This window comes from Helobdella robusta, assembly GCF_000326865.2.
Source record: "Helobdella robusta unplaced genomic scaffold HELROscaffold_122, whole genome shotgun sequence".
Classification (NCBI taxonomy): Eukaryota; Metazoa; Annelida; class Clitellata; order Rhynchobdellida; family Glossiphoniidae; genus Helobdella; species Helobdella robusta.
The window spans coordinates 64,085-80,664 of NW_008703672.1; the positions used below are offsets into that span (position 1 = coordinate 64,085).

A 16,580-nucleotide genomic window follows, 5' to 3' on the forward strand; every position below is an offset into this window, starting at 1 on the left:
ATATATATATATATATATATATATATATATATATATATATATATATATTTATATATATTCATACAATACTATATATATATATATATATATATATATATATATATATATATATATATATATATATATATATATATATCCACACATACATTTGTATGCATATATTTGTGTGTGTTTGCCTGCACTTCTACTTGAACAATGTACAGACAGAGGCTGATGCATCACCATGGTTATTCATTCATCATTTCTGATGATGACTCATTTGCAGCTGCAACATTTGCATCACCATCTTCATCATTATTTCTATTATTATTGGTATTAACTGTTGTTGCCTCTATTATCATTATTTTATTATCATGTGATTTGAATGGATGATAATTGTAAGAACAGTTTGCTTCAGCAGTAAGTTGTGTTATGAGGTGATGTTGGTTGCTTTTATTAGGACCAGCAGGTTTGTCAATCATCATCTCATGCGTAGCACAGATTCATTGTGCTCCTGTCACTTTCTATCTACAATTTTAAAAAAAATTTTAAAGCATTCTAATTTGTTTTTATATGTTATTTGTAGTTTATTTGGATTACTATTTATAATTGAAAATGCATATTGATTGAGTGTAATGTTTGAAGATTAACTAATATTGAATATGAAACAATTTCAGAAGTATTGCAAGGAACAACAGAATAGAGAAGAACATTGAACCACAGCCATCACACACTTATCTCATTCAAGTCAGCTAGTCTTCATCATATGATATCTCTCTATCATTTGATATATCTCTCCATCTAATTGATACAATTTGTATCAAATGGTATCATCTCATTTGTATGATTCCATCTTTAAAAAGTAACTAACTGTTAAGAACACCTCTTCTGCAACTTAATCAAAATAACATTTCTTCCAAGACTTTGGCAGACAAACAACATTCTCGTTGCATTATCTACATCAAACATTTATTAATTTTTCAAATTCAAGTTGTTTGGACCGGTTGTTGGTAGACTTGTGCGTGGGTCATCGAGGGATAGGTACCTGGAAGGGAGTGGAGTGAGAAGGTGGAAGGGGGTAGGAAGTCATTAACTTAAGATATGACCGATCAGCAGGGGACGACTTTGAAATCTGACGACGATGATGGCTACTGTTCAAGGTGCAGTCTCGATAGCCCTATACAGGTCAGCAAGGCCGACCAACATGCTCTAGTGCCATCACCCAACAAAACTGTGGGTGTAGATGAGAATGATTGCTCTAACAAAGGGACAGAAAATGTTGATGGGGCTACTTCATCTTCACTGTTGGTGTTTGAATCGTCTTCGTCATCATTATCAGCATCATCATCTCTGTTACCGTCTTCTTCAGCTGGTCCTAGCAGTTTCCTGGAAGTGATGTTGACAAGAAGCGATTGGAGCCAGTCGAGCCTGTCACAACCATCTGAATGTTCTAGCAACTATCCAACTGGCATGACTTCTAGCGAGATATTGGGAACAGAGAACAATAGGACCGTTGCTTTCTTCAACAACATCACCTCTTGCAATGATATTAATGGAGGGAGTGTCGTGATGAAGAATTCAAATAATGTTTCTGTTGTTGATGTGCAGTCCAATAAGAAGATGATACTGAGTAACGAAGATGGGACGGCTGATTCGTTCGATGTTGAACCGAGGAAGATGATAAAACTGATGCCTTCTTCGTCGTCACAGAATTTACTATTTTACACTAGAAAGTCAGCACTTGGGGGCTTGGTTGTCAGCTCAAAACCACTCATAAATAATAATAGCATCAGCAACAACCACAATATCAACAACAACGTAGTCAGCAGCAATGGTAGCATGCCAAAAATTATAAAGGGCAACTCAAACTACAATTCTACAATTCTCATTAAGAATAACAATCCTCGTTTGATGTGTGGTCTGTCGACGTCGTCAGCAACTACATCCTCATCATCATTGGCATCAGCAGTTATAACACCAAGGTTACATTCATTTGCTAGCAACAACCTTTTGAAGGCCCGTCTGTCTCTATTGTCGAAGAATGATACTCAGTGTCAGATCAGCAATGGAGTTGTCAAGACTTTAAACAGCGGCAACAACATCAACTACAATATCATCAACAACAACAACAATCTGACGAGTGCCACTAATTGGAGCAGGACCCCTCTACTTGTGTCTGCTCAGAAGACTTGCACATCAGCTCGAACCAGCCAGCCCTACAGCAAGAGTTTGAAGGTGGGTCTTTCAGGTGCCAACAGTCAATCAAATGGCCATCTGAATTCAATCAGTAGCCAATCAAAATCATGTTGGCATGTTGGCAGACATGAACTGCATCCAATCATCGATCATGATTATTGTGAGTTTTCAACATTTAATGCAGAAATCCAGAGTGGGATTATCTTGATGAGCAGTGAGACCCTTGCCAGGACAGATCGCTTAAATCTGAGAAGGAACAAAACTATTTCAGTCCTCAACTCCTCCAATCAATCTTCTAATCAATCGAATCATCTCGCTTCACTGAACTGCACTCATGAGCAGAGCAAACTACACTCCATTGCTGCTATTAATGCTTCTAAGAATGCACCACATCACAGCATCAACAGCAGCATCATCAATACTAACAACACAAATAATAATAATTATGGTAAGTTGAGTAACGCAACGTACAAGAATATTGATGCAAGTCAAAGGAACAGCATGACCCCTTCAACAGCCAGCAACAAGACATCTTACGGCAGTGGTGGTCGTAGGCTTCACACGTCGGCATCATCGTCTTCATTGTCATCTAAAAATGCAGTTGGTCGTCCAAAATCTGTCTCTCAGAAGATGGATAGAAGCCAGTTGAAACTACAGCATCCAATAACGTCATCAGCCACAGTACAGCAATCATCTGTCGGCTATGACTCGTCTGATGACATTTCATCTCCACCACTAACTGAAGATAAAAATTATGTTAAGATACCAGGGTCGTACCAAAATGATTTTGTATACTTTGCAACGACGAGAGGACGCTCTTCGAGGAAGAGGTCATCCGAGAGGAGATCGACAAACGCAACATCGTTGGCTTCTAAGGCAGCTGGTGACACTAACAATAATTCCAAAATCACCAACAACAGCAGCACGCTGCTTGGCTCGACTTGTTATAACAAGAGCTGTGACGATGCAGTGGGGAGGATGACAACATCGAGCACCTCATCAGCACTGTCGACATTGAATACATTCGCATGGTACAAGGAGATGGCTACAACTGATAAATCAACCAGGTGTTTGTTCTTCTATCTTCTCCATTTTTATTTTCTCGTTTTAAAAATTTTTCACCCATTTTTTTTTTTTTTAGTCTGAAAATTTTGCTTTCTGAATGTGGTTATTAATTGATATAACCTATACTTTGTTGGTGATGTTTTAAGATTTGGAACTCCATCAAGCTCGAGCCAACAACAACAACAGCAGCAGCAGCAATTTTCAACTGATACCTTCAACATTGATGATATGACTAACTATCTCTGCTCAACATCAACTGAAGACTACAGTGGCAACAACATGACCAACAAAATGTTAACCAGTGAATCGGATGTTGTTGACCTGGTCATGCAAATGTTGCCTACGTCTGACCTCATGTTGTCACCTCATGTTGATCTACAACAGCAGCCACAACAACAACCACAACATTTATTTTTCAACAGTAGCAGCAGTGATGTCCAGCAACTACAAGCCCAGAATTTATTCTTCAGCACGATGTCTGCCCCATCTATCAGTGATAGCACTACTGATTTGATCAGTGACAGCATTATTAGCACTGGCAACATTCAAAACACGAACGCTGAAGATTATCATTCAGCGTTGAGTGCTTGCATCACAGGCCAGCAGCAGGTCAAGAAGAATGGCTGTGATGGTGCCGATAACACCAAGACAAGTGGACTGAGGTTTACATGCGATCAAACGGCTAAAGGTAAGATGATAAGTGTTGCTAAATATGTTTATATAAAAAAAACTTGAGTTAATTAATTAATTTTTAACATTTTTTTTAGATCATAGTCTGGACTTTCCCAACTTTACAACATCTTCACAGTTATTGGATGAAATAAATGATAGTGACTTGCTTATGACCAACGACATGCCTCCGTGCATCAATGACTTCTTTCAAGTTTTCCACGACTCCTCATCAGCAAATGATGTCAGTGCCATCGTTGATAACCACGATGATTGTAACAACGGGAACAACAACTATGTAGTCGTCAACAATCTTGGTGTAAATATTAAAAGTGAAGATGCAAATGTTGCTAATATATCAAATTACATCAATGACTGTTCATCTATTGAAGATGATGGTGACATTAATGTTACGACAGTTGAAGATGACCACAACAGCAGCAGCATAGATGTAGTAAACAGTGATAGAGACATTGAGAGTGCAGACAGGTCGTATGATGAAAAGGTTGATGACCAGTCACAGCATGAGTTTAAACAGCACGAGTTGGTCCTCACAGAACCAGCATTGAATACTGTCCCCACTTCAAGAGCAACATCATTAAGATCGTACGATACCGACAACATTGACTACAACAACAACTTCGACTTGGACGATAGCAACATCATCACTCACGCGCAACAACAACACCGCACTCAGTCTAACAAAAATCAGCAGTACCCACAGCAGATGTTGGAGTGGCCAAAACACTTAACTTCATCCTGCCAACTTTCTCCACCTCTTTCCAGCCCGTCATCATCTCTCTCTTCTCCGTCATCACAAGTCACTCCCCCTGAATTAACGTCAGTGAACGTGTACTGGAATGACCTGCCTGGCCTACTTATAAATGGACACGAGTATATACGTTTGGTTGACATACATAAGCAGATCATGCCGGCAAAAGACACGGGCATTTTAAAAAAGAGGTGTGCCATGTTGAATTTGAAGTTCACTTCATGCTCCGAACTGCAGAGAGACTTCCTCATACGCTACATGAATGCTGCCAAGTCCAAATCAAAAATAATTGTGTCCAAGGAGGCTGCGCTTATGCTCATCAGCTTCTACGTCAATCCAAAAGTTAGGAGTAGTGGCCACTCGAAAAGTTCAAATGCTGTAACCAGTGCACATCAGAGTCAAAGCAGGTCCAAGTACGGAGACAAAAGTGGTACTTCCAGAAACAGAAATCAGTTTTTGTGTATGTTTGCCTTACCTTGTACTGCTATTTGATGATGACGAGAAATATCTTGTTATCTTGTTATATCTTCCACTTGTTATTCACTTTTTTGTATGTTTTTTTATCTTTATATGCAAGCAAATAAATCATTTTACTTTAGAATGTTCACATTGGTAATAAAAGAAGTAGTTAGCATTACAATTCAATACTTATCTGATACGAAGATGAGTGATGTATATTCAAATTATTCAACCTAAATTACATCAATTAAGAAATAGACCAAATATTTCTGTGGTTGGGGACGAGTTTTTGCATAAATTAAAATTATTAACCAATCAGGTGAACGTGGGTCGGCCAGTGGTTCTCCTCTACATCCCTCCGTCAACCACAACAGCAGCAGCAGCAGTACCTACTTTAAATTTAACCAACAAGATAGTGCTAGTATTAAGATTATGTTAGTTTTTTTCATTATGAGACTAGGTTTTTTGGCTAGTAAATATTTTTCTTTCAATGTTGAAATGGTTTTTTTCTATTTTTTTAATGATAAATATTGAAAATCACTTATTAGATAAAATTATTCATACATTGTGCAGATGTCAACCACAGACAGACAAAAATAAAAATGCATCTGGGGTGATTTCAGCCAATCAGGCCTTGTCTAAAACAAGAACACTTTTGGAACCAGCCAATCAAAATCTGGATCACAGCATTAAGAGGTCAGCTCGTCTCCAAAATAAGCGGTTCTCATATTTGGACATGGTAAACAACTGTCTATCCACCACAAATAAATCAGCCACAACTACAGATCAACACAGCAATAATAGTAGGACTATAAAAAGTCCTTGCAGCATCAAACTTACAAGTCCTGACACTTCTCCTAGATCCAATAAAAAAAGGCAACAACAACAACATGATCAGTCAAATAAAGTACATCACCGCATCAAAAGAAGCACCAACAATTACGTCAGTGATGACGGTGATGCAACCTTTCTCACATTGGCATCGCCAGCCAACGATTCGAAGGGGTCTGTGTGTTGCCAGCAGCAAACCAAATCAAAGTCACTCGCGGCAACGACATCAACCCCTGCCAAGATGTACACCATACACACTCGTCGGTGGTCACATGACCACGATAACGATAACAAACAAAATCACAATGACATCATTAAAATTACAAATAGCTTCAATTTTAATTCGTCTCATGAGTCGAAAATTTTCGCACATATTGATAACAACAATAATAAAAACATCCACAATATTGGTGTTGTTCAACCGGCTGATGCTAAAACTAGCGATGGTGATGACGATGAGGACAACAATAAGAGCGATGTTGTTGTTGATGATGTCGTTGAGAAGGACGCCTGGGCAGAAGAAGAGCATGGTTCTCCAGTTGATGTTACTCATGAAAGAAGTGGGCAGCAAGACCTCGCTGATGTACCCCTTGGCTCTACTGCTCTGGAGGAGGGGGGTGCTTCCGACAGAGTTTCTTCTGTTGTTCGTAATATTGACGGGGAGGCTGATGTTAACAATGCATGCACTGCTAATAGTAATATTGCTGGTACTGTCGTTGATGATGATTTTAATTCTATAAATGCGCTTGTTGTTGCTCGTAGTGCACTGCATACATCTAATCCATCCACAAGTGGCGATTGTGATGAGACAAAAGTTCCAGGCTATGATTATGGAGGTTTCTTAAATCATCATCAGAATGGCATTGCTGACGTTGGCGATGATGGTGGTGGTGATGATGATACCATTCCTGAGATCGATGTCAATGAAGATGATGATGATGATGGTGCAGATGATTCATCTGAAGGCATCCAGGTGCACGTGGCTAACTTATCAACACAGCATTTCAATGCTTCATCTTCCAATAATACGTGCAATGACGACAAACCAAGTTCAACTACTAATCCATGCAGAGGTAACAACACTCATTCATCCAACGAACCTCTCCTCACACCTTCTTACTCACTTAGAAAGAGGCGCGCGTCTCAATCGATCTGTGAAGCCGCCAACAACGAAGCAACTGCGGCTACTACTGCCTGTGATCATCCATCGAAATTAAGCAAGAGGTCATGTGACTCCAACTCATCCAAGGCAGTAGGCGGCAAAAGTGGCAGTAGGAGTAGTAGTACTGACAACGAAAGCAACAATTTGAAGGTTAAAGTAAAGAAGTTTGTGAAACTGACAAAGGTGAGAAGTGCTCGAGAGATTGTTAGGAAGAGAGAACTGAGGAAAGTTGTCGGCAGACCTAACAGGCAGGCCAACAGAAGATTTGCCATTTTGAAGTTTTAACTTCTGGTTTCAAAATGACCTTTATGTGATTGATTGATCGATTGGCTAAATTTTTTTTGTTTTGTTTTAAAATTTGATCGATCGATTGATTGATTGATTAATTGTGTTTCAAAAATTACTGTTGCTTCATAAACCTTCTTTCTTTTTGTTCATCGGATTTTTATTTTCATTTTTGTAAGTTTGTAAAAAAAACAGCTGATAATTAGCTGATTGAGTGGATCAGAGCAGCTAGGTGCGCGTCTGTACTGTGCATGAACACGGTTAGTGTTGCCGCTTGTTGACGTATTCAATAATATTTTGTTATGCATCGATCAATGAGAGACGAATGAAGCGGACGATGTGTCGGTTTGGAGGTTAGATAGCTCAGCATCTTCAGTCTTCTTCTATATTTCAATTACAGAATGTTTTTCTTCCATAAGCAATGGCAACAGACTTTAGTTCACTTTAAGTTTTTCCATCTCCAGCTAGGAGCAGATCTTCCCCTACTTGCTTTAGATCATTATTTTTATCCGGCTTATTTTTTTAACTTTTGTTATTGTTGCAACCATTTTTTGTTACAATTACTATCGCTACTACTTTCAATTCACTGATCGTTTGTTGAATCTTACACTGGTCCCACGGAAGTATTGTAAATAATAGCTGAATGTTTGAGAGCGTGTGAATTAATTAATTAAACGAATAATTGTGTACAGCGGTTATGGGTATACAAATATGATGCAGCGTATGTGTTTCGTACATGTATACATGCTGTTTTGCCATAAGATAACTATGTAATGTATTATAGGATTAGTATTTCCTATTGTAATGACTGTTGTAGAAATACAGCTCGTTGTACTTAAATCTATGTTAATGAAGATTTTATCGCTGGTTGATCCGCTTATTATTAGTTATTGTGTGTGTTGAAAGCTTCCACTGTGTGTTATGAGAGGAGAGGCCAGTGATTTATTGTTTGTGTCAATTCAGTCACGTTTCTACATTTGTATCGCATAGCATTAATAATTATTTGGTTGGCTGGTGTGTTGGTGAGTGCAGAACACACAGTTGTCATTTTGTACATATAAATATATATATAATGTGTACTGTCTTCGTGTGTATGGACTATAATATAAAGTACATTATTTGATATATCTTGCTTTTAAAATTTTAATACTATTGTTTGATTTGGTTTAAATTAGAAGGATCGCTTGGTTGGTTTCTTAATTGAATCCAACTAGAGTATATACACCATACGCGCATACAAGAAGTTGTTAAGAAGAATTGTACTTCATTGTGTGTTTTTTTTTAACTTTTTTATTTGACAACAGGAATCAAGAAATTTAAGATGGCATCTTTATTAATTCATTGCATTACAGCTAGCAAAGTTTTGCGACTTCCTACATTTCATACATCACAAAAATATAAAGCTTCCTTCTTGTAAATATAAAATATTGAAAAAGATTGATACAGAATGTTGAAATGAGATATGATAAAATTCAATTTGCACCATAGTGATTTGGAAATATTTATATAAATGAACTATTACATTACAAGTACTTGGCTTATTGAAGATGTTTAGTTAGAAGCCACAACGCTAAACATAAAATGGAAACCTAAGAGATACGGCGAAACGAGTGTTACGTGCAAACATGCGACATGACCCATAATCCTATATACGAGAGCAGGCAATATCATTCTTACATTCAAACAGAATACAATTGTTTATTTTTTATTACCAAACTGATAATAAGACAGTCTTCCTTCTAACAAATATAAACAAGGCTTTAAAATTCAAAAGAAGAAAAGCAGCAGACTTGATGAAACATGAATTTATCAAAGCTGCTCCTAGCTACACCGTTATATGTAAAAATATAAAAATACATGTATTATGAATATACACATAGACGAAACATTCCTAAAAAAAAAATGGTAAAGAAAATATAATGAGACATTTGGGCATAACGTAACTGCACTTTCCAACAAGATGTAATAAAAAAATAATATTGAAATAAAATTAAATTATTATTATTTTATTATTAAATAATAATAAAATAATAATGAAAAAAATATTCACACGCTAAATTAAAAACTGAGGCAATTGAAAATTTAAACAGCATTGCGTGAACAATGAAACAACGTCCATACGACGATGGTGATAATAAAACAATTAAGTTAGATATAGAAATGAGAATGACTAAAAAGAGATGATGTATTTACATGTGTAGCCATTGTGAATCGTTCGGAGAATATCGTCATTGTCCGTCCCCTGGTAGGACGCAACAAAGATAAAATGCACTTGAGATTACTTCATTGTTTTTCTTCTTACATTTATAATAGACGAGTACATTCTATGAAAAAAATATTTCCCGTGCAAATGCGTATATACAGGCTATTTAATGATATGACAAGTTAATTGAGTGACAAGTTAATACTGAGTGACATGACATTACAATCAATTACATTATATTTGACATTATTTGAGCAGACTATTTTGAAGAATAAATTAAAAATGATTAAGAAAAATAGTTGAAAAATATTAAAAGATTGTATTGTTGTTATGTGAGTTCGTGTAAACGTCGTATTCCATCTTGAACTCAACATAATCGTCATAGTCTTTCCCACCATAAAACCTTCGAGCATTCTCCCTCAACAGCATCTCTCTCTCCTTCTCTATCCGCTCTCTCTCTTTTTCTTCCTCTATCTCCTTCTCAGTTAGGTTTTTAATGTTGGCAAGTTTTAAAACCTCAGCCTGGATGGCCACCGGAAGAATGTGACGGCCGGTTCTGACCACGAAAACTTTCCAACACCTTTGGGATCGGGAGAGTGCTAAAATTCTCACTGTAACTCTTGTCCAAAACACACTTTTCAATCAACTTCCTGGATGTTTCGAGCAAGGAGCGGGGTTGCGCTGCAAAATTTGAAAAATTCCTCTTTATAAATTATGCAGTTATGAGGTTTAAACGAATTAAAAATGTTACTCTAACCAATTATTTAGCAACAAAAAGTTATCATTTGGATAAATAACTGTGTCAAAAAACTACTCACAAGCTATACTGGCAATGTATCTCATTTGAACTTCACAATGTCCCCAGACGGTGTTCACAACGGGGTACAAGGTCTTGCCCTTCAACCCTCCAAAAGCGATGCCGGTATATTTCTTATCAATCACAAATCCCAGCGTTCCCTCATCCATGTCGAGGATCATTCCGAATGTATCAGGAATGACACGATCACAAGGTGAGTTTGTTCTTCTTCTTTCTACAATTCCGTTTACAAACGTTAAAGTTTTCTCAATACTGTTGTGGATGATTGTATGTTTTGCTATATCCCATCCCCAGGAATATTTGTTGCTGCCAATCAAATTTCTGTAGCCGGGGCAATGAAGGGGTGCATCTTTTGTTGCAACTCCAACAATCGGGTGGGTGCCTCTCTGTTGCTGGTTCCATGTTATCTCCCAATAGTGCAAACCTTGACTGTGACCAACTTTTCCTCGGATGCAGTCGGTACTCTGAGCAACTGGATGTCTGTGGATGATTTGAGGATCTTCTGGCTTAATGAAGATGTTTAGAGATCTGTCGTCTGGGTTCCATGAGTGCTTCAATTGCTTCTCCTGATTAGCTGGTTCGTGGGAAAGTATTTCATCCAACCTTCTTGGCCACTCGTACGTTATTTCAAAGTAAGTTCTTTCGTAACCCAAGTTTTTATTTTTCATTTTGTAATTGTTGTTGTTGTTTGAAATGTTGTTGTTGTCTAAATTTGTAGTTTTGTAGTAGGGCAGTGAATGCCATATCGACTTTCTTTTTGAGATGAACATTTCTAAAGGCCGGAAGTTTTGTTCTGGCTCAGATTCGTCATCATCAACCGACATTTTTTGATGAACTGGTGGTGGTGGTGGTGGTGATGGTGGTGGCTTGTATGATGTTGATGTTGATGTTGATGACTTCACTGTTGACTTGGCACGAGAAGTCATTCTATTTCCCATAGTCATTGAAGACCTGCGGGGGTAGGATTGGACATTAGACAAACGAAATGGCAAATTGATCTTTCAATATATTATTATAGCATAACAATAATATAATTATTATATTATAATATATGTATTATATTTTTTATATTATAATACATATTTGTGTCATGTGTGTCATCAATCAATAAAATGATTGTGTGATCAAATCATCAGCCAATACAACAATAATACATAACTCATTCATATCAATTCATTTGTCATTTCAATTATTTTAGAAAAATTAAATCATAATTATAATAATAAACGAAAAATTATTAAATTAACATTAAAATTTTAAGAAATGAAAGATGACTCACTTGGATAAATACAGAATGTCTTGTTTTATTTATAAAGAACTATTTAGTTTTTTTGTACAGTACACTAAATAAACTTGTTCAGTAATTTTTCTAATTTTTAGTAACAACCAATTTGTTTATTTTAATGATTTAATAATTTAATTAATTAATAATCTTTAATAGTAAAATAAAAATAGAAAAAACTTTATATTAAGAGCCTTCTCGGAGACAAAAATAACTAACAAATGTCTAATGATTAGATTAGACTCTAATCTAATGTACAACCAACAAAGTCTGTGAACACTGATCTGACGAGCAGACGGCCAATCCTTTCAAATATTTCTATATAACTGGAAAGCGAAGCCGAGCAGTTTAATTTATAGCGCATCCACACACAACTGCACTGTCTGCTGAAACAAAGACCATTATAGGCCCAGCCCTAGTCTATACATCTCTATACAAAATATATAGTTCATTTCAGCTTATATATCTATGGTGTACTATTACACATATATACATTTGTTTAAACACATCTCCATTTAATATAGGTACATATTCATAAGGTATACACATATGTTTATATTAAATATTCATATATATTTATATATATGCTATTGTGTTTGTGTGTATGTGTGTGCATGTGAGAAACAACAGACTCTTTATTAATCATGAGTCCTTATGATTGAGAAAGCAGTGAATGTTATATTCGTGACCAATATATACAAATTTATTATAGCATGCACACATTATTTACACATATTGTATATTCACGTATTCATTCATTCACATGTATACATATACATTTTATATGTATACATGTGAATGTATCTATACAAACATCAACAATAGTACATATGGCAAAATTTGTTCAAACAGTATAATACACATTGTGCAACTTGTATTTGTATACATTGTTTAATCATATTTGTATGTTTCTATGTTTGCATGTGCTTCCGAGTCACATGTGTTACCTTGTTCATTGTCTATGTTTGAATGTGTATGTATGTGTGTGGGAGAGAAATTTGTTACTATTAATTTCTGTATTGCAGAGTTCTTTATTTAGAAGTTAATAAGTTAATTGTTATCGGAAAGATTTGATAAATTATGGTATAATACGTCAATTAGTTTAATCTGATGTTATAAATAACAATTCTATAAGGTCATATAGTATTAAATATAACAAAGTTAACTAGAGTATCCCAAACTGAGAATTTCGTATAGACAAATATGAACTAAATGTGCTCATTTTCGCAGAGAAATGGATATTCTGTACTATTTATAACTTAATTAACCATGCAAGAATGACATACAGGCACGCGTTAGGCCCTTAGCGTTACTTTAGTAGTATGGTATATTAAATACATTAATTAATTACTGCAACCGTAATGTGAGAAAAGAGCTGATGGTCGCAAACAACTCGTGTACAATAATTAAAATGGCGTTTCCTAATTTAAAACATCACCAATCCGAAGGCAGTGTCAGCCGAAATTATAGGAAAATTTCGCATAGGCTTTGACATTCTTCATTCCAAACATTTTATTGGGTTTTGGTAGGAAAAGCTGATTGCGTTTTGTTGAAATTTGATGAGAACTGCTTTCTCGGAGAGAATTACTACAATAAAATTCCACCATCTTCAGTGTTGTTATACAAATCGTCATTTAATATTATTAGTGAATTATTTGTTTGCTCATATCAACTGCCCTATCATTCATTGGTAACTATTATTAATGCTACTTAAAACTTTTATTGTTCTTATTCATCATAAATTTTCAAATTCTCATTAGTATTAATTATTTCCTTTCATAAGATAATAATTTGTCATTACTAATCAGCAAACAAATTACTTCGAACTATTATTAGAAATTTAAATTCAAATTGCGTGAATTACAATGGGACTCAAACGAAGGTGATTATCTGCAAGTTAACATTAACAAATCAGTCACTCCAACCAATAAATCAATTGTTCAATGCTTTCACACACACACACACACACACACACACACAAACCAAATATGATGTTACATATGCATACTATACTTAATTACATTACAGTTTATAAATCACACACATAGCGTAACTGTGCTTTATATTGAGAATATTCATCACACACACACAAGTACTACAGCCTTTGAAGCATGTTTCGTTAGAAGTTAAATTTATCTCAACACTAGTTTCGGAAATGATGATTAAACTATTTTGTACTCATTATTACGAATAAAATTTTTATTTTCATTGCACACGAACGGATGTTTTTGTTAAGCTTAAAGTTAAATTTCAAAAATCCCTCTAAAAAACTTTGATTTCAAATTGTTTCAGTCATATTTGGCAAATTTGTATGGAAAAAATGCTGGTTGTAATGTGAAAATCATTAAAAAATATGTACTAAGCAAAAAAGTTATTAACTCTTTATAAGAACTGCAAAATCCTCAGAAAATTTTTTAGCCTGGCCACTGTTGATGGCTAATTATATTTTCACTATATCAGTAAAATTTTAAACATTGTGACTGACACTTGTAGGCAGAGTAGAGTAGATGAGAGGTGTCTTTTCGAACCTTATTTGAATTCAATTCAATTTATTTTATTTTGATATCACGTACTCAGTCGAGTGTTTCATGTGCCTCTGAGTTATGCCATGTGACCGTTCAGCGCTTCATCGGTAGGCCTCATGTGATCGAAAACAGTTGATCAGTGCTCCCCGAAGAAGGCTAAAATAGAATTGTAAAACATCCGATGACTTTAACTCTTTATCGCACCATTCACACAAACATAAAGACTCACACACAAATATAAAGAGAGAGGAGAGAGAGTTACTATCGCAAGCATTCATTGATAAGAAATTGAATAAATTAAATTGTGACGTCACTGTTTCATGAAAGAAATATTCAATTACTATTGCTTATAACGCACATTTCTATAAATAAATTTAAAAATTAATCATTTAAGGACTGGCCTGACTAATAGCACGTACTAAAATGATGATGATGGTGGTGGTGGTTATGATGATGATGGTGGTGGTGGTTATGATGATGATGGTGTTTTATCATCGTCATCATCGTCGTCATCTTCTTCGTCGTCTGGAAATTGAGCTAAACGCCTAATGAGCTATACACAAAACCATGATGTACCTCACCTTACAGGAAACAGACGATGATAATGATGATTGAAATGATTGAGATAATGATTATAATTGATATCAAAACTATAACATCATGAAGATGGTGACGACGATGATGAACTGATAACCAGACAGTCACAATCGGTGCATTGAAAATATAATAGTATCGTTGAAGAACGAAAAGTGTATTTATCATCATTAGTATGATATTAATTTACAACAATATACTGTTCGTACCTTCTGTACCATTACTACTACTACTACTACTACTACTACTACTACTACTACTACTACTACTACTACTACTATTACTACTACTACTGCTACTACTACTACTATTAATAATAATAATATTAATAATAAGAAGAACAATTGAGTTGTGGTGATAGCATAAGACCAAGAAGTAGCAGTTTTATCAGACAGACAGAAAAACTGGTAGACAGACAAACAGACAGATAGACAGAAAGACAAACAGACACGTAGAAAAAGAATGATAAAGAAGCATATGCCTGACAAAGAATATGACAGATGTTATTCTTTTTCTTCTTGTTGCTTTGTTGTTTGTTCTTTGTCGTCGTCATCCTTACGAACTTTTTAATTATAATAATAATCATAATAATAATAACCATAATAATAATAACCATAATAATAATAATAATAATAATAATCATCATCAGCATCTAGAAATAGGAATTGGCGAAAGAAGGAATAGGCTATAAAGACTATGTTATTAATAAAATACTTTTCAGCAGTAATAACGCTAGCATCCGAAGCATCATCATCATCATAACTGTCATCGTCGTCGTCATCATCATCATCAGTCATTGGTTATAATATTTATGGTAACAGAAAACCATTGAACAATACAGAATATATAAATTAGTTCAAACGGTTTACTAACATACTAACACACACACACACACACACGCACACACACACACGCACACACACACGCACACACACACGCACACACGCAGACGACAACAACAACGCGCGCATGCCTGGTGTGCATAATAATCGTTATTGTTGGTCTGTTATGTGTGCTTTTGTTTCTTTGTTGTTTTGTTACTGGTAGTCACGTGACGTTGTTGTTGATCTTGATGATGATGATGATGATATTCTGTTGTCGATGTTGATTCTCTTTAGTGGAACTTCGTCGTTGCTGGCGATGCAATTACTGACTGACTGCGTTCGTTCGTTGTTCGTTCGTTCGTTTATTCGTTCGTTTATTCGTTCGTTCGTTCGTTTATTCGTTCGTTCGTTCGTTTATTCGTAAGAGCTGATAACTTGACTTTAATAAAGTGGGCGTGTAGAAAAATAATAAGCAGCATCCAAAATTGAGAGTTAATTAAAAAAATACTTTAAAAGTTATAAAAGCTTTATCTGAAACGAAACCACCAAAACATGACCTGGTACATATAAAATGATTGACAGAGTGCAAATGAAGCATGATAACATTATACAAATCAAGCAAAGTCGATCGCTCCAGTCAAAACAAAACTAAAAAAAAGTAAAAAATGGTATTATTAACAAAGAAAAAAAATCAACAATCAGCCAGCACCGTCTCTGTCCTAAACAGTTTAAAACAAACATCCATCCAACTTTTTTTGGATTGCTGTTGAGGTCAGCATGTAGAGCCTCCATCCGACAAATTGTTGCCCAAGCCAACGACGAATCTGACGTAGCTGAAATAAAATTTTCTTAAATTTTAGCAAAAAGCTTTTTAAGGTCAGCGCAAATAACATCAATTATATCACCAAACCATCACC

General features: G+C 35.5%; 2 protein-coding genes across 2 annotated transcripts; one reads left to right on the top strand and one right to left on the bottom strand.

The window, feature by feature from the left end:
* Positions 1–1,080: 1,080 nt before the first annotated feature.
* HELRODRAFT_195004 (hypothetical protein) lies at positions 1,081–8,688 on the top strand (the record flags this gene model as incomplete). Its single annotated transcript, XM_009013875.1, has 5 exons — positions 1,081–3,242; positions 3,387–3,928; positions 4,008–5,111; positions 5,460–5,574; positions 5,714–8,688. The coding sequence occupies 5 exons, from the start codon at positions 1,081–1,083 to the stop codon at positions 7,416–7,418; spliced, it is 5,628 nt and encodes a 1,875-aa protein (XP_009012123.1). The 3' UTR covers positions 7,419–8,688.
* A 1,450-nt stretch (positions 8,689–10,138) lies between these two features.
* HELRODRAFT_92073 (hypothetical protein) lies at positions 10,139–11,106 on the bottom strand (the record flags this gene model as incomplete). The annotated part of the gene is made up of 2 exons (XM_009013876.1): positions 10,139–10,302; positions 10,440–11,106. The coding sequence occupies 2 exons, from the start codon at positions 11,104–11,106 to the stop codon at positions 10,139–10,141; spliced, it is 831 nt and encodes a 276-aa protein (XP_009012124.1).
* Positions 11,107–16,580: the final 5,474 nt, after the last annotated feature.